The following is a 19,021-nucleotide window of genomic DNA, read 5'->3' on the forward strand; positions in this document are numbered from 1 at the left end:
GAATCACGAAAGAAAAAATTGGGTTCAGTGTCCCTTTAAGTCTACTATACACTGCTCTAGGATCATCTCACTATATCATTTTTTTCACAAATTCAGCTATGGTAGGGCTTTTTTTGAGATCCATTTGTTTAAAATTAAGTTTCTCCCTAATAAAATTGACACAAGTCTTTATTCCTATATGTACTTTGTTTTGGGAGAAGAAAGATCACCGTTACAAGTTGTAGATTTAAATTTTTATGAAGAGTGTTTATTAGCCAGTAATTCATCTTCTTCCAGAATTGACTTATCTTGGGGCAATCCTACATATAGTGGAGTAATTTGGCTGATTTATTCTGACATTTAATTTGTCGCTGATATCTACTCTCCATCTATGTAGAAGGAAGGGTGTGAGATAAATTTGATGTAGTATATTTAAATGTGCCTCTCTAAAGTTACTTGCTCGCAAAGCTCTCTTACCACTTATTATACTATTCTTAATCGTCTCTTCCTCCACTAATCGCAAACCCTTCAGACACCATTTGAGAACCAGGTTCTTAGTAATTAATTCGCCTTCTACCCCCAAAAGACAGTTATACCATTTATTTATAGAATAATTCCCTAACCTGCATAGTCTTAGGCATGGTTCTATTTGGCCCCAATCTCCTTTATGGTCTTTCCCTATTTTAGTTAACCAATGTCTAAATTGTAATTATGTAAAAAGGTATTTGAGGTATATTGTGTTCCTTACTTAGATCTTCAAATATCTTTATTGTCTCAGTTCCTCCTATATAATCTATTGCTTGTGCGGCATATATATCAAGCATAATCCTCTCCATCTGGAAAACACTTCAGATCTTAATCCTTCTGAAAAAAGTGGGTTTCCCGTAATTTCAAGATAATTAGATTTATTAAATTCTAGACCAATTTTTTTGCACATTAGTTGCCAGGCTCTTATTATTATGTATTTGAATCTAGATGTAAAAGTGCCCCCAGAGAGTATGGACTGACAATCGCCATTTCTAATTCCCTAGAGGTAAAATATTATTTTTCTAACAGCCATTCATCTGCTATTTTAGCTAAACAAGCAATATTATAGTTCTGTAATGACGGGAGGGCAAACCCCGCCAACATTTTTCAACTGACAATTTATTCATAGAGTATCTGATTTCCCTTTCCCCCCAAAAAAATAATAGTTAGACTTCTATTAAACAGTTGTATATCTTTTCTTTTAATCAGCAGGGGTAGATTTTGTAGCTTATATAAAGTTTTGGGGAACAATATAATTTTGACTAAATTAACTTTTCCTGATAGGGATAGTGGAAGCTTCTTCCAAGTCTCTAAGGTATTTCTTAGTTTTATGAAAATAGGTTTATAGTTTTCTTTGTTCCAATTTACTGGGTTCCTTTTCAACAATATACCTAGATATAAAAAAGTATTAACTTCCTTAAACATGGTATCCTGGAATTTTTAGTTTTTCTAAGCCACATCAGATCTGATTTCGACATATTGACTTTATATCCAGAAAAGGAACCATACTTATTTAATATATCTAGAGTAAGGGGCAGATTGTCTTTTATATACATCATAACAATTATTATATCATATGCATACAATAGGATTTTGGTTTCCACTCAATTGCATATAATTCCCTGATAGATTTGGTTTAATTTTAATGCTAGTGTTTCAATCACTAAGTTAAATAGTAGTAGAGACAAGGGGCAACCCTGTCTCGTACCTCTTTCCAATTTAATTTCAGGAGTGAGCATCTCATTAACCAGAATCATAGAAATGGGGCTATCATATATTGCTTCGATATACTTCGTGAAATATCCAGAGAAACCAAACTTGTTTTAAGTAAAAAGAGATGATCCCATTGAATTGCATCAAAAGCTTTCTCAGCATCCAGTGTGATCAGCGCCATATCCTCTGTCTTATCATTATTCCTTTGGTCTTTAGTGATATTCCAGCAATAATCTAATATGACACAGGTTTTCCTAATATTAAGTGTTGAGGTTCTATTCCTCATAAAGCCTATTTGATTTATTGATATTAAATTGACCAAAATATCTTTAAGTCTGTTAGCCACTATAAATCAGTTAACTCAGGATTTTTCCCTTTCTTCAAAATAAGAGAAGTTATTGCTTTTGTAAACATTTTTGACATTGGATTATTATTAATATAATATGAATTAAATAAGCCTGTCGTTAGTTGGACAATTTCTTTGGATAGAATTTTATAAAATTCTGAGGGTAACTGGTCAGGTCCAGGCTCTTTATTAAGAGCAGTATTTTTAATTTCTGATTCTACTTCTTCCTTCAAAATAGGAGCATTAGTTTATCTTTGGTAAGATTATATTTTCCCAGAACTCATTCTTGTTATTCTTATGTATCTCATCTGAATTATAGAACTTCTAGAAGACCTCATAGAACATTGAACTTATATCTTTAGTATTAATTATTAAACTTCCTTCTTTTTTAATTAGACCAATTATATTCATTTTTTTTTACTGATTTAGAGACTTTTGCCAGATATTTTTCTGTTTTTTTTTACCAAATTTCATAAAGTTCGCCTTACTCTTTAAATCTTCTCTGTACACTTTCTGTATTAAACAATCTTGTTTAACTTTAATGTAATCTAACCAATTAGTTTTTGAGGTATCCAATAAATACTTATTGAATTTGTTCATGAATTGGTTAGTCAGTTGGTTGCCTCTTGCATTGATCTTTTTCTTAAATTTGATCACATAGCTTATCATCTTTCCTCTCAACACATCCTTTGCTGTCTCCCACAGAATTTCTTTTTTCTCCATATAGTCTTTATTGTGAGATAAAAAATCGTCCAACTATTTTTAAGCCAGTCTATAAAAGATGCATTATCTTTCATATATCTAGGGAAAAAAAATATTTATTTTTACTTGGTTCATCCTCCCTATTGGAAATATTCTCACTGAGATTGGAGCATGATCTGAAATCTTAAAATCATTAATTTCACTAAATAGCTCTCTTTTCTTAAGGGTCTCTGATACCATAATAACATCAATCCTAGCTAACGAGGAGAGGCTTTTAGACATGTACATATAGCCTTTCTTGTCTGGGTTTTGTATTCTCCAGATATCATGGAGCTTAAGAGTCTTCCCAAAATTTTTAAAAATCTTCGCTTCTGTTTTAAGTCTATAATCATGTCACATTAAAATCGGCAGCTACTATTAAATTACAATCGATAAATTCTATTAGTTTGGATTGAAGGTTGTGCCAGAATTCTAAATTTTGCTAGTTTGGGCCATAAATATTGCATATCGTCAACATGGAAAGTTTTATTTCTAATTTTAGTATTATATAACAAGATTCTGGATCTAGGACACAATCTAGTATTTTGCATTCTAAATTCTTATTAATTAGTATAGCTACTCCTCTTTTTCTATTCATGGTGTTGCATACACCTCACTAACCCACTTAGATTGTAATTTAGCTAATTCATTTTCTTTTAATCTTATCTCCAGTAGTAGTGCGATATCCGCCTTTAGGGGCCGAATTATCAAGCTCCAAATGGAGGCCCCTGTTTCCACTCGAGCCTTCCGCCGGAAACAGCAGTTATGAGGCAGCAGTCTAAAGATCACTGCTCCATAACTAGTCCGCCTGCTCTGAGACTGTGGACATCAATCTGCCCAATCCTAGATGATCGGGTTGATTGACACCCCTTGGTGGCGGCCGATTGGCTGCAAATCTGCAGGGGGTGGCATTGCACAAGCAGTTCACAAGAACTGCTTGTGCAATGATGAATGCTGACAGCGTATGCTGTCAGCATTTATTGATGTGCGGCGGACATGATACACTACATTGTATCATGTTCACTCGCACTTTCATAAATCGGCCCCATTGACTCCTTAGATTTTTAAGAATCGCTTTCCTTTTTATCAGTGAGGTGATGCTACCTACATTCCATGAAGTGACTGTTATTGTTTTTTATTAATCATCGTTATTCATGATTATTTACCAAAGGAGTAAGGGGGAAGACCGCAGCAAGAAAAAGAGAGAAACCCAAAACTAATATAGCCATTCAATTGCTGTATATCACCCACTTTGTTCGTATGAAACAAATATAACTTCTTTAAATAAGAATGCAAACATAGCGTGATACTGTTGATACAGGTTCAGAAGGCAAGGAATTAAAAAAAGGCTTACCGAACAGCTCGGCACCGTTCTGTGACCGGTGCTATCAGGCAGACTAACACTCTCAGTGGTTAGCACACTGGGTGGCCTCGGATGGGATGCAGGCAAGTGGATCTCAGCGTTGTTGGATTAGCATACTGGGTGGCCTCGGATGTGGTGCAGACAGGTGGATCTCAGCGTTGCTTAATTAAAGCAAATCAGCGTCTCTGCAACATATGCACTGCAGCCTCCAATGGGTTTTAGACATAAAATACCTCTCCAGGTAAGGTAAATGATTGTGAGCGACAACTTCCGTATAATAAAGTTAAAATCTTTAATCAATCCAGGTTTTTGCTACGCGTTTCTAGACCAATGGTCTTTTCCTCAGGCATAAAAACAAGGGATAAATTTACAAGTACATTGCAACCTTATATACAGGTGATTAAAAAACGGAAGTTGTCATAGTTTTAAAAAAGAGACCAGGGGGCGTGTCCGGGCTATGGTCCAAGATGGCCGCTAAATTGGGAGCTCTGCAACATGGAGATACATTCCGCCTGTAATCCAGAGTTTAAGTTGCCATCCAGCAAGAATTCAAGTTCCAAGATACAGAGGACACTTAGCTGAATGGAAACTTATAGAAATATTTTCTAATAAAATAACAGGTCTTCCCAGACTGGACCGCTGAGTGTCTCTGGCGGCCTCAAAGGAAAGAGATCTCAGCTCCCCCCCGGGAAACTGGGTAAGCAGAGAATATTGAAATCCTCTGCCAAACTTTTCAACATTTCTTTGCCATGGAGGAGTCACTATATATACAGGTGCAAGCCTTATTTCTTAAATTTGACCGACAATTGAATATTCGTTTTGATCGCCTCATGGCAATAGCAGGGGCTCAGGGCACAGAAGAGGCTAATGCAGAGGTCAATGCGGTCGGGAAAATGGTTTCCGGCCTACAGCACGAGGACACACAAATTAATAAATGCTGTGCTCCCCCTGAAACTGGCTATGCACAGTGCTGGGCACTTAAGACAGCGGAGGTCAATGCGGAGAAACTAAACAGCGGGGGCTTTGCACTGTCATGCGAACCTCCCTACTTGAAAGCTGAGTCTCCCCGCTTGCTATCTAAGCTACAAACAGACATAGATACACTCTCAGCTACATCTCAACCTACCGCACTGGATCTGGAACTGAGCGCGGATCAAGCTGTTTCTTCTCGGGGGGAATGGCCGCAGATTTCCACTGTGCAGGAGCATGGAGCGAGAGTGGTTGGAGAGCCAGTTCTGTTGTGGGAGAGCGGGGCTGCCCTTTTCGAAATTGCAGACAATGCAATTGCGCACCCAAGTACCTACAAGATAGCTTTGCATCCTGCCTTGTCCCATATCCCTGGAGATGCGGCCGGCCCCCTGGAGGGTGACGGGTACGAGCCAAATGTAGGGGATCAGTCAGGTCTGGTGACATTAACAGGTCCTCTATCTACAGATGGAACTACGCTACAACACTTTGGAGCAGTTTGGGACACCGTGTTCCCTACTTACAGCGGTCTCTTCTTGGAGTGGTCAAGCTTGCAGGCTTGTTTTTTACAGCGCTGGCTAGAGAAAAACAAATGCCTGAAAATGAACTTATATTTGGTGCCATTCTATCTCCCGTGGGGAGTGAGACATTACATAGCCTTCAGGATTGGAGTCGGTTAGCAGAGGTGACTTTTCTATTCTGGTCTTGGTCTCTGGGAAAGTTATACACCTGAAGATATCACAGACACTAAATTATTTTTACAGATTGATGACATGTAGTTTGTTTTCCATAATCAACAGTATTTTTAAATAGCATATTTTGTAATGTGTTACAGCCTGACAATGTAAATTTCTGGTTAATCTTTAGCGTTCCTGTTCCATCGGGCCATAGACCCTGTCAATTTAGATAAACTTATTATATACCTAGCACTTTGAGGGATAGGCTCCCTATTTGGGTTTTTTTTTAACTCCATGTCTAAACCATTATAATGTGTGGGAACCTGAAATTTATTTTTATAGATCCATTTTCACAGGTCCCCCTCCTTAGAGAGCTACTTTATTTCGATAATACTAGGATTTAACACTCTGTATTATGTTTATGGCTCTTTGTTTGTGCTCCTGATGCCTGTAACATTTAATTATGGATCTGATAAATGTGCCCACCTATTTTATTATGTATTCTCTGCTGAAGTCCTGGGCTCTAGGTGCCCTAAAGTATGTATACTATATATGTTTCAGCAGCTGTACCATCTTAATTCATATAATCATAGTAGAGGATAATATATTAGTTCATGCACAGCCCTGTGCTTTAACAAAGGCCATTCGGGTTTGTACAGAAATGTTTTGGTTTTGTTTGTTGTTTTATATGTAAATAGAGGCCCAAATATGGACTGTGCACTATATAGTTTGTAATTTTAGTAAGACAATCTTAAAGTATATGTTCCTTATACTATATATCCAAACATTTACCCCTTACTTTTAGTTAATACCTATGGTGCAAGAGTGGCCACCAACTTTTAACTGGGGTATGCGTTATCTTAACTCATATTTATTCTAGGGGGTTCGGCGTTTATCATTAGTTCCCTATTTCTGTATTGGGCCCAAGAGAGGCCATGTTAATGTTCCCCCCAATCTTCACCCCTTAGTTACATTTGATATCTTCAGTCCGAGAGTGGCCACTAATTCTCAGCAGGGGTGCTCCCTATTTCTACTTTGTTCTTTACTCTTTGGAGGGTTTGTTGGTGTATTCTCAAAATGAAAAAAGAGGTGTATTATATAGTTTGCACCTTTAATCCTAGGCATCCTGGTATTGAGGGACAGAAGGCAATACATTTTACAGTTTTAATGTGTAATGAGTCACTCTGAAGGCTTAAGAGTGGCCAATCTGCAATTTAGATATAGATCCATATAGATAAAGTGTTTTGGATTGTAAGTTGACATGCCAATATGTGTAAAAATACTTATTACTTTTCTGTTATGTTCTATTGGATGAATATTTTCTATTGTGCAAACCCGATGTCATGTATATTTGTACTTAACACCCTCCCACTGTAGTCCTCACCACTTATCCCTTTAATGGGGTATGTGCCCTTTTCATATTTTAGAGGGGTGTTTTCTAGAATATCTGAAGTTAATTGATGTGGACTCATAAGGACCTACATGTTCTTGTTCAACACCTTCATACAAAAACCAGGTCTCAGAACTCACATTTAGTCAGTTTCTTTTGACTTGTCCAAGCTAACATGTTTATACATAAAATGAGGTATCACACATGGCTCTCTACATATTCTCCTGATGAGAATCTACTGTTGTTCAAGGTTTCCAAGACATGCCTATGTATTATATGTATGAGTCTGGTTGTATGTCTATAGGCGTGTTGCCATGATTAATGTTTGACTCTGTTTTTGTATATTTTGAATACCTCAATAAAAATTATTTAAAAAAAAAAAAAAAAAAAAAAAGAGACCAATCATGGCCAAACAAACCCTGTGAATCTTATCGGTATTGATTGCAAAATCTGCAGATTGGTAGCCAGTGTCGGCACATGTTACAATGTCGTTACAAAATGTTTCTAAACAGTTTCTAATATCTGTTACTGATTTTTGATATTGAATATGGAATGTTTGTAGAAAAGAGTATGAAAAAAAGTGACTGTAGTTGTTTCTCACAATTGTGTGTGTATGAGAGTTGTATAAACTAAAACATATTGGAATTTTAAATATTTGAAAAGAGTGTGTGGTATTATTTGGGACTGTTGTGAGAAGCATAAAATGTGATTAAAAGAAAAACTGTGATTAAAAGAAACTTAGTCTGGTTGTGAAAGGGAATACAGGGGTTTCTAGAATTGGGTTGCAAGAATTAATAATTTAATTTCGAACCTCACGGCTATGGAAGTAAGTACACTGTAGTTTTGGATATATGTGTATATAGATGATCTGCGTATAATAATCTTCAGTATTTTTCTGAAATTGATTCATCGGTGTGTTATCTTTTTTGATAACGTATAGATCCAAAGTTTGTATATATTTGCCACTTTGTGTATTGAGAATCAAAGAATAATTGGTGAGTGTAAAAATGTTGTGATATGTTTCTATTAAACTGGAATTGTGGGAACTAAGTCGTAAACTGAAAGGGCTGGTGGTATTTTCTAATATATAATATCTGACTGAAAATTATATTAATATGTAATGCAAAATAAACCTAATTGAAATGCCACTAATGGCATTTCAATTAGGTTTATTTTGCATTACATATTAATATAATTATATATTAGAAAATACCACCAGCCCTATCAGTTTACGACTTAGTTCCCACAATTCCAGTTTAATAGAAACATATCACAACATTTTTACACTCACCAATTATTCTTTGATTCTCAATACACAAAGTGGCAAATATATACAATAGCAAAACACTCATTATTTGACATTAAGAACATACATTGCAAAACAGATTAAGTGGTGAAGATACATATTTCACTCACAATGAGGCATATAATTTTGTACCCTAGGCACAAAAACTATAGGAGGTCAACTTCTAATTTGTTCCACATTCATTTGGTACATCATACTTAACAATCTATTCCTTAACAATTTATTACTATTATTATTTGGAATCATAACACACCGATGAATCAATTTCAGAAAAATACTGAAGATTATTATACGCAGATCATCTATATACACATATATCCAAAACTACAGTGTACTTACTTCCATAGCCGTGAGGTTCGAAATTAAATTATTAATTCTTGCAACCCAATTCTAGAAACCCCTGTATTCCCTTTCACAACCAGACTAAGTTTCTTTTAATCACAGTTTTTCTTTTAATCACATTTTATGCTTCTCACAACAGTCCCAAATAATACCACACACTCTTTTCAAATATTTAAAATTCCAATATGTTTTAGTTTATACAACTCTCATACACACACAATTGTGAGAAACAACTACAGTCACTTTTTTTCATACTCTTTTTTTCATACTCTTTTCTACAAACATTCCATATTCAATATCAAAAATCAGTAACAGATATTAGAAACTGTTTAGAAACATTTTGTAACGACATTGTAACATGTGCCGACACTGGCTACCAATCTGCAGATTTTGCAATCAATACCGATAAGATTCACAGGGTTTGTTTGGCCATGATTGGTCTCTTTTTTAAAACTATGACAACTTCCGTTTTTTAATCACCTGTATATAAGGTTGCAATGTACTTGTAAATTTATCCCTTGTTTTTATGCCTGAGGAAAAGACCATTGGTCTAGAAATGCGTAGCAAAAACCTGGATTGATTAAAGATTTTAACTTTATTATACGGAAGTTGTCGCTCACAATCATTTACCTTACCTGGAGAGGTATTTTATGTCTAAAACCCATTGGAGGCTGCAGTGCATATGTTGCAGAGACGCTGATTTGCTTTAATTAAGCAACGCTGAGATCCACCTGTCTGCACCACATCCGAGGCCACCCAGTGTGCTAATCCAACAACGCTGAGATCCACTTGCCTGCATCCCATCCGAGGCCACCCAGTGTGCTAACCACTGAGAGTGTTAGTCTGCCTGATAGCACCGGTCACAGAACGGTGCCGAGCTGTTCGGTAAGCCTTTTTTGAATTCCTTGCCTTCTGAACCTGTATCAACAGTATCACGCTATGTGGCGCCCTCTTTCTCACTTTTAATTTTCAGAAATCTTCACGCCGAAGACCAGAGGAGCTTTGCCGCCGACATCTTTTTGTCTTATACTGGTATTGACTTTCTGCCCTATTTCACGGGAGCCATATAGTTTGTGTATAATTTCACATTCTGCATTCACCCAGCGCACCCCGCTTTAGGTTCCCCTCTGGGTTCCTTGTTTGACTTAAGAATGCAAACAGCAGGTATCATAGCAAACGAAAATAATCCTCATAACCATTATCTCTCTTTTCTTGGTTATATCATAATTTAATTGCTCCATGTCACCCCCTTTATTCACATAGCACAAATATAACTTCTTTAAATCACAATAAAACCAGGAGGTATCATAACCAAAGGTGATAGTCCTAATACGCATCATCTCTTTTCTTGCTTATGTCCATAACTAAAGAATAATGCATTCATTTAAAAAAAAAAAAAAATTCTTTTAACTTATCTGTCCCTAATGAGTTATTCATCTTTAAAAACATCCTCAAACAATTGTTTTGCTCCTTGTAGGTCATAACACGTTTTGAGACCCTCTCTGCATTCAGTTTTCAGTATGGCTGGATACACTGTATAGGATTTCATACCTCTTTGATTAAATTGGTTACATATCCGCGTCATGGCTTTTCTTTTTGCAGCTGTTTCTGTTGAGAAATCCTGGAATAGCGTTATTCTATAGCCATCTATTATCAGCGGGTCTCTTAGCTTTTTATAGAATTTTAGAATTTCTAGCTTATCTTGTTAGTTTAGTAACTTTGCAATTACTGGGCGTGGTCTGTCTTGCGCTTTTTGCATATTTTACCAATTCTATGAGACCTTTCTACTATTATTCTCCTATCTTCCAGTGGCATTTGTAACCATTTTGGCAGCTTATATTTTTTAACTCATCTTGTTTAAACTTTTCAGGGATACCAAGTATCCTAATGTTGTTACATCTAGATCTATCCTCTAGGGAGTCTAATCTTTCTTATAATTTTGATACTTGTTGATCTAGTGTGCTAATAAGAGATTCTTTTGTCACTAATCGGTCTTCAAGATACGAAATCCTATATTCTGCCTCAGTGAGTTTAGATTTAAATGGCTTTAAATCATTAGCCAGTTTAGAAATATCTTTCCTTATATTATTAAATTGTGGTAAGACTAAATTGGACATTTGAAATATTAATGTTTGTTATTCTTGATTAGTAATTACTGATTCCCCTGTATCTACAACAGGACTTTCGATATTCTGTTTATTCTCGTTTCTCTCTCTGCTTTTAGCTGCCATCGTGGAAGCTTTATCTTTCAGGTTATGTACAAATTTATCCATGTAACCTCACTATATATCATACAGGGGCAGCAGAAATAGGGAAGGGTAGAATGAAAAGGGGAGGCGGAGGAAAAAAAAGAAAGTGGGAAGTGGGAATGTAAAGTGAGTTAATACATAAACTACATTGGGATATATAATGGGGTGGATTGTAAATGGTTATGTGGTTAGTAATTAAGGTTGTGGTGAGCTTTCTATGTGGAGTGCTATAATGGCTGTCAGTGAAAGAAGAAAAAAAAGAGGGAGAAGAAAAAAACAAAAGGAGAAAAGGGTGAACCCCTCTTTAACCCTCTTTCTCTCTCCCTGTTTTGTTGTTATCACATAGGAAGATTGTAGCTTATTAAAATATTCCTCCAAAACCTAAACAAAGAAGAGGAGTCAGGTCTTATACAACTAATCTACTAAACATGGCCAAACCATCTAGTCTAGAGTACTGTGTAAACTTTAGATAAATAACAGGATTTAAAGGGACACTGAACCAACATTTTTACTTTTGTGATTCAGATAGAGCATGCAATTTTAAGCAACTTTCTAATTTGCTCCTATTATCAGTGTTTCTTCGTTCTCTTGCTATCTTTATTTGAAAAAGAAGGCATCTAAGCTTTTTTTTTTGGTTCAGTACTCTGAACAGCACTTTTAGATTGGTGGATGAATTTATCCACCAATCAGAAAGAACAGCCTAGGTTGTTCACCAAAAATGGGCCGGCATCTAAACTTACATTCTTGCATTTCAAATAAAGATACATAGAGAATAAAGAAAATTTGAAAAAAGGAGTAAATTAGAAAGTTGCTTAAAATGTCATGCTCTATCTGAATCACGAAATAAAAAAATTGGGTTCAGTGTCCCTTTAATCTTTTTTAAATTCCAAACCTTGTACTTTGACCTTAGTATTAGTCTGAAGTGTGATCATTTTTCTGAAATATCTAAAATATTTTTTGTCTTCATTTTTTTTGTCTCTTTTTTATTCTCTATATTATGTTTGTGATTCATAGAGTATATAAAGGTCTGAACTCTCTTTATGCTAATTACCTTTAATGCTGATTATGACTAGAACATATTAATTGCGCTATGTTCTGATAAAATCTTTAAAATAAAAGACAGGTAGCATAAATATTATATTATAATGTAATATGCATACTCCCAGTATACCTTTAAAATGATATGTTGATTGTTATTAAATTCAGTACAGAAAATGGCAGTTTAGTTCTGTGATAGTATTAGAGCAAATCTCTGGTGTTATCTCTGGTATTATAACAATTCCTAGTATCCTTATATGAATATATCTCACAGTACCTTATGGTTTTTGTCCATATTTAATGAGATGACGTGATTTATTGCATATAAGATAGAATGGTCTGTGGTTCTGATGAAAAATCCACGATCTTTGTTGTTGGTAATAGGATTAAAACCTTTGACTTCTCCAAGGAATTGACTGGATATGCCTTTAAATTACAAAAGTAGAGCTGTGATGCCGAGTCTGTGCCGCCTTAGTTCAGCTAGGTGTTTCCCAAACCTTGACTCAGGTGCAGTAACATAGAAAAAAAAAAGGAGGTTAAATCACTTCTGTTTACAGATGTTACTGGCAGCCAAAGAGTAAGCTATACTGTGTTCATTGGTTAGTAAGGACACACCTCTAACCAGGATTGGTCACATAACACACCCCTCATCATGATTGGCTCCCATCCCTTCAAGTGGAAGGGGCGAAGCACTGGAGACATCTGTTGTCAATATTTGCCTCTTGAAGAAGCCCGGCCGTAGATCGGGGGGAAACGCGCTAGGCTCCGGCATACCATTTGGAGGTATTGGCGGTTCAGAAGCATCTTGTCCCCACAAAGCCACAGAGTACCTAGCAGAGGATCCGGAACCATCTGCCAAACGGTTTTCTGCTGTGAGCTGTTAAAAGGCAGTCCAACTGAGCCTACTGTGTGTGACAGGAAGCTGTATGAACCAAACGCTCCATCTGAATGCAATTTTAATTCTTTTTCTAGTAAGTGCAATAATACTTGCGTGTGCTGTCAATTGTAATAAAACCTATTCACTTGAGTCTTGCCTTGTACGCCTTTTCTCTTTTTTCTTTCTAGTTTTATGCTGATTAAGCAAGCTGATAAGGAAAATGTTTAAAAAAGGTATAGAATACTAACAGAACTACATGACGAGTTTCACAACTTGCACAGCACCATCTGCTTAGCGCAGGGGCGTATTAAGGCATAGGCTAACGAGGCCAGTGCCTAGGGCAGCAGATTTTTAAGGGGCAGCAGAATTTTGAGTCCCTAGGGCCACTCTACTGAACTCAGGGCCGGGTGGCTAAATCAACCAGGGCCCGGCTATTGCTATCCTATGGGATTGTATGTGGGTGTGCATGACGTGGTGACAGTGGAGGCGGAGCTCACTTGCGCAGCCTGGCCTGGACTGAGAGGGAATGCGGTATTCTTCCTGGCTCCACCGCGTGATTGAGACTCACACAGACTACACAGTGCAGTGTGCACTACACCGTGACCACTGTGAAACAGCATATGCCTTTCTCCCTTCAATACATCTTCATTAGGCATTAAAATACTTAAACGGATTAGTCACTAAATACTTGTACATTTACTGTTTGTCTATCTGTCATACATGCAAAGAATAAGTATTTATTGCTGAATCTATACAACCATGTGACTTAAAACACAACTGAAAATATGTTGTATGCATTTAATACATTCAGAAACAATACAAGTATATACTTTATTATGATTGTATCATGGGACTTTATCCCCTAGGATACAATTCCTAAACCTATCATAACTACTGTTGTATTTTTTAAGTACTTTTAAAGGCCAGTTTGTATATTCATTACATATTTATCCAAGCAGATATTTTGCTTAAATAACTGTCAATCACCAAAGAAGATGTTTAAGGTTAAACAACTACCTACTGACAAACTATCATACAGTGAAGGATATTTTTTTCTGATATAAACACTTTAATCATCTGACTTGCAAAATAATGTCTTAATATATATATATATATATATATATATATATATATATATATATATATATATATATATATATATATATATGTGTGTGTGTGTGTGTGTGTGTGTGTGTGAGACCAGAGTGAATGCAAGCCCTGGTGAACATCTACTTAAAAAGACATTATTTTTTAAAAATTTTTACACCCTGCCCCAAAAATATTATGTCTAAAAAAGGCCTTAAACCTGGGGTGGGGTGGGGTGGGGGGGCAGCAGAATTTTGAGTGCCTAGGGCAGCACAAAACCTAAATACGCCCCTGGCTTAGCGCTTAAACAATATCCAACATGAGTTTTACTGATAAATGTCTATTATGTGAGGGATTTAGCACCCGCACACTACTGACATTTTAGCGCACCCTAGATTATCACTTGAATGATAAAAAGTAACTTTGGACTTGTAATATAATACAATGGAAACACTATTGATTGCACTTGTGCGACGTTAACGCACAATAACACTAATATTTTTGTGCTCCACTTGTAATTTAGCCCAGGATGTTTAATCCAAATTCGCAATGTATCCGTTCAATTAATAAAGTTTTTATCTTTTATCATTTCTCACTTCAGCACATGCATTCTTTTTAAAGGGATACTAAACTACAAAAAAATATTTAATGATTCAGTTAGAGCAGCAATCTAAAGCAACTTTCTAATTTACTCCTACAATCAATTTTTCTTTCTTCTCTTGCTATCTTTATTTAAAAAGCAGGAATTTAATGCTTAGGAGCCAGCCCATTTTAGGTTCAGAACCCTGGATAGCACTTGCTTATTGGTAGCTACATTTAGCAAACCAATAAGCAAGCAGGACCCAGGTTCTCAACCAAAAACGGGCGTCTCTAAAGCTTTACATTTCTGCTTTTTAAAAAAGGTAGCAAGAGAACAAAGAAAAATTGATAAAAGGAGTAAATTAGAAAGTTGCTTAAAATGGCATGCTCTATCTGAATCATGAAAGAAAACATTTGGGTTTAGTTTCCCTTTACAGTTATTAAGATCTCAACCCACACAGGTGATAACAAATTATCTCTAACTTTCTTCTGAAGGTTGCTTTTATGGCAAAAGAACATATAGGAACAACGAGAGTTTTCCGTCCACCTCAGACCAGTGCCTAACCTGCATATGCTTGGTAAGATATAATGGGAGATACTAATGACATTGTGCACATGCCTAACCTGCATATGCTTGGTAAGATATAATGGGAGATACTAATGACATTGTGCACATGCCTAACCTGCATATGCTTGGTAAGATATAATGGAGATACTAATGACATTGTGCACATGCCTAACCTGCATATGCTTGGTAAGATATAATGGGAGATACTAATGACATTGTGCACATGCCTAACCTGCATATGCTTGGTAAGATATAATGGAGATACTAATGACATTGTGCACATGCCTAACCTGCATATGCTTGGTAAGATATAATGGGAGATACTAATGACATTGTGCACATGCCTAACCTGCATATGCTTGGTAAGATGTGATGGGAGATGCTATTGACATTGTGCATGTGCCTAACCTGCATATGCTTGGTAAGATGTGATGGGAAATACTAATGGTATTGTGTACATGCCTAACCTGCATATGCTTGGTAAGATATGATGGGAAATACTAATGGTATTGTGTACATGCCTAACCTGCATATGCTTGGTAAGATATGATGGAAGATGCTATTGACATTGTGCACGTGCCTAACCTGCATATGCTTGGTAAGATATGATGAAAGATGCTATTGACATTGTGCACATGCCTAACCTGTATATGCTTAGCAAAACATGATGGAAGATACTAATGACATTGTGCATGTGCCTAACCTGCATATGTTTGGTAAGATAACGACATTGTGCATGTGCCTAACCTGCATATGTTTGGTAAGATAACGACATTGTGCACGTGCCTAACCTGCATATGTTTGGTAAGATAATGACATTGTGCACGGGGCATACTTTTAGAGATGTAATTGACTAATATTGTAGTGATATTTGATTATACATTGTTCTCCTTTAATTCTTTGTAGATGGGCACCGTGGCTTGTTCTCCTATTGAATGTGCACCCAGCTGCACTTACCCTTTCCATGATGAAGGAGAATGCTGTCCGGTGTGTAGAGGTATGGTGTATACATGGTATACCTAATCTCATTATAGCCCCCTTGCTACTGTGTCAAATTAATGTGCTTAAAAAATTATATATCCACTTTCTACACTGGTACCATAATATCCCACCCTAATATGCTCCTAGGAAATCCTTTATACAAGCTGTATTTGTGGTATCTTCATCCTAATCTTCATCTCTGTGTGACTAATATCAGTCTGCCTCTGTGATATTCTCATCCAAACACCTCCTCTGATATTCTCACCCTAATTTACCTCTGTGAGTCCCTCATCCTATCTACCACTATAAATGACTCTTCCAACCTAACTCTATAAATGACTCTTCCAACCTAACTCTATAAATGACTCTTCCAACCTAACTCTATAAATGACTCTTCCAACCTAACTCTATAAATGACTCTTCCAACCTACCTCTATAAATTACTCTTCCTATCTACCTCTATAAATTACTCTTCCTATCTACCTCTATAAATAACTCTTCCTATCTACCTCTATAAATAACTCTTCCTATCTACCTATATAAATAACTCTTCCTATCTACCTATATAAATAACTCTTAATATCTACCTCTATAAATTACTCTTCCTATCTACCTATATAAATAACTCTTAATATCTACCTCTATAAATAACTCTTCCTATCTACCTATATAAATAACTCTTCCTATCTACCTATATAAATAACTCTTCCTATCTACCTATATAAATAACTCTTAATATCTACCTCTATAAATTACTCTTCCTATCTACCTCTATAAATAACTCTTCCTATCTACCTCTATAAATAACTCTTCCTATCTACCTATATAAATAACTCTTCCAAACTACCTCTATAAATTACTCTTCCTATCTACCTCTATAAATTACTCTTCCTATCTACCTCTATAAATAACTCTTCCTATCTACCTCTATAAATAACTCTTCCTATCTACCTCTATAAATAACTCTTCCTATCTACCTATATAAATAACTCTTAATATCTACCTCTATAAATTACTCTTCCTATCTACCTATATAAATAACTCTTAATATCTACCTCTATAACTTACTCGTCCTATCTACCACTATAAATGACTCTTCCAACCTAACTCTATAAATGACTTGTCCTATCTACCTCTATAAATTACTCTTCCTATCTACCTCTATAAATTACTCTTCCTATCTACCTCTATAAATTACTCTTCCTATCTACCTCTATAAATGACTTGTCCTATCTACCTCTATAAATAACTCATCTAATCTACCTCTATAAATTTCTTGTCCTATCTACCTCTATAAATAACTCTTCCTATCTACCTATATAAATAACTCTTAATATCTACCTCAATAAATTACTCTTCCTATCTACCTCTATAAATTACTCTTCCTATCTACCTCTATAAATAACTCTTCCTATCTACCTCTATAAATTACTCTTCCTATCTACCTCTATAAATGACTTGTCCTATATACCTCTATAAATTACTTTTCCTATCAACCTCTATAAATGACTTGTCCTATCTACCTCAATAAATTACTATTCTTCCCTTTATACATGATTCATCCTATCTACCTCTGTAAATGAATCTTTGTACAACCTTTATAAATGACTCTTCCTATGAACCTCTATAAATAACTCTTCCTATCAACCTATATAAATGAATTCTCCTATGTGCCTCTATAAATTACTCTTCCAACCTAACTCTATAAATGACTTGTCCTATCTACCTCTATAAATTACTCTTCCTATCTACCTCTATAAATTACTCTTCCTATCTACCTCTATAAATGACTTGTCCTATCTACCTCTATAAATAACTCATCTAATCTACCTCTATAAATTTCTTGTCCTATCTACCTCTATAAATAACTCTTCCTATCTACCTATATAAATAACTCTTAATATCTACCTCAATAAATTACTCTTCCTATCTACCTCTATAAATTACTCTTCCTATCTACCTCTATAAATAACTCTTCCTATCTACCTCTATAAATTACTCTTCCTATCTACCTCTATAAATGACTTGTCCTATATACCTCTATAAATTACTTTTCCTATCAACCTCTATAAATGACTTGTCCTATCTACCTCAATAAATTACTATTCTTCCCTTTATACATGATTCATCCTATCTACCTCTGTAAATGAATCTTTGTACAACCTTTATAAATGACTCTTCCTATGAACCTCTATAAATAACTCTTCCTATCAACCTATATAAATGAATTCTCCTATGTGCCTCTATAAATTACTCTTCCAACCTAACTCTATAAATGACTTGTCCTATCTACCTCTATAAATTACTCTTCCTATCTACCTCTATAAATTACTCTTCCTATCTACCTCTATAAATTACTCTTCCTATCTACCTCTATAAATTACTCTTCCTATCTACCTCTATAAATGAATCTTCTTATCTACCTCTATAAATGACTCTTCCTATCTACCTCTATAAATTACTCTTCCTATCTACCTCTATAAATGAATTTTCCTATCTACCTCTATAAATTACTCTTCCTATCTACCTCTATAAATGAATCTTCTTATCTACCTCTATAAATGACTCTTCCTATATACCTCTATAAATGAATTTTCCTATCTACCTCTATAAATAACTCTTCCTATCTACCTCTATAAATTACTCTTCCTATCTACCTCTATAAATTACTCTTCCTATCTACCTCTATAAATTACTCATCCTATATACCTCTATAAATGACTCATCCTATCTACCTCTATAAATGACTCGTCCTATCTACCTCTATAAATGACTCTTCCTCCCTCTATACAT

The 19,021-nt window shown here is 35.5% G+C and overlaps 1 protein-coding gene across 1 annotated transcript in view; it reads left to right on the forward strand.

Annotated features, from left to right (window-relative positions):
* Positions 1-19,021, forward strand: part of VWCE (von Willebrand factor C and EGF domains) — a 282,410-nt gene that overhangs the window by 191,503 nt on the left and 71,886 nt on the right. The window contains exons 20-21 of the mRNA XM_053720451.1: positions 15,175-15,257; positions 16,154-16,244. Of these exons, the coding sequence (XP_053576426.1) occupies positions 15,175-15,257; positions 16,154-16,244 (174 nt within the window). The remainder of the gene's footprint in view (positions 1-15,174; positions 15,258-16,153; positions 16,245-19,021) is intronic.

The sequence above is a fragment of the Bombina bombina genome, chromosome 7 (genome assembly GCF_027579735.1).
Source record: "Bombina bombina isolate aBomBom1 chromosome 7, aBomBom1.pri, whole genome shotgun sequence".
In the NCBI taxonomy this organism is placed as follows: Eukaryota; Metazoa; Chordata; class Amphibia; order Anura; family Bombinatoridae; genus Bombina; species Bombina bombina.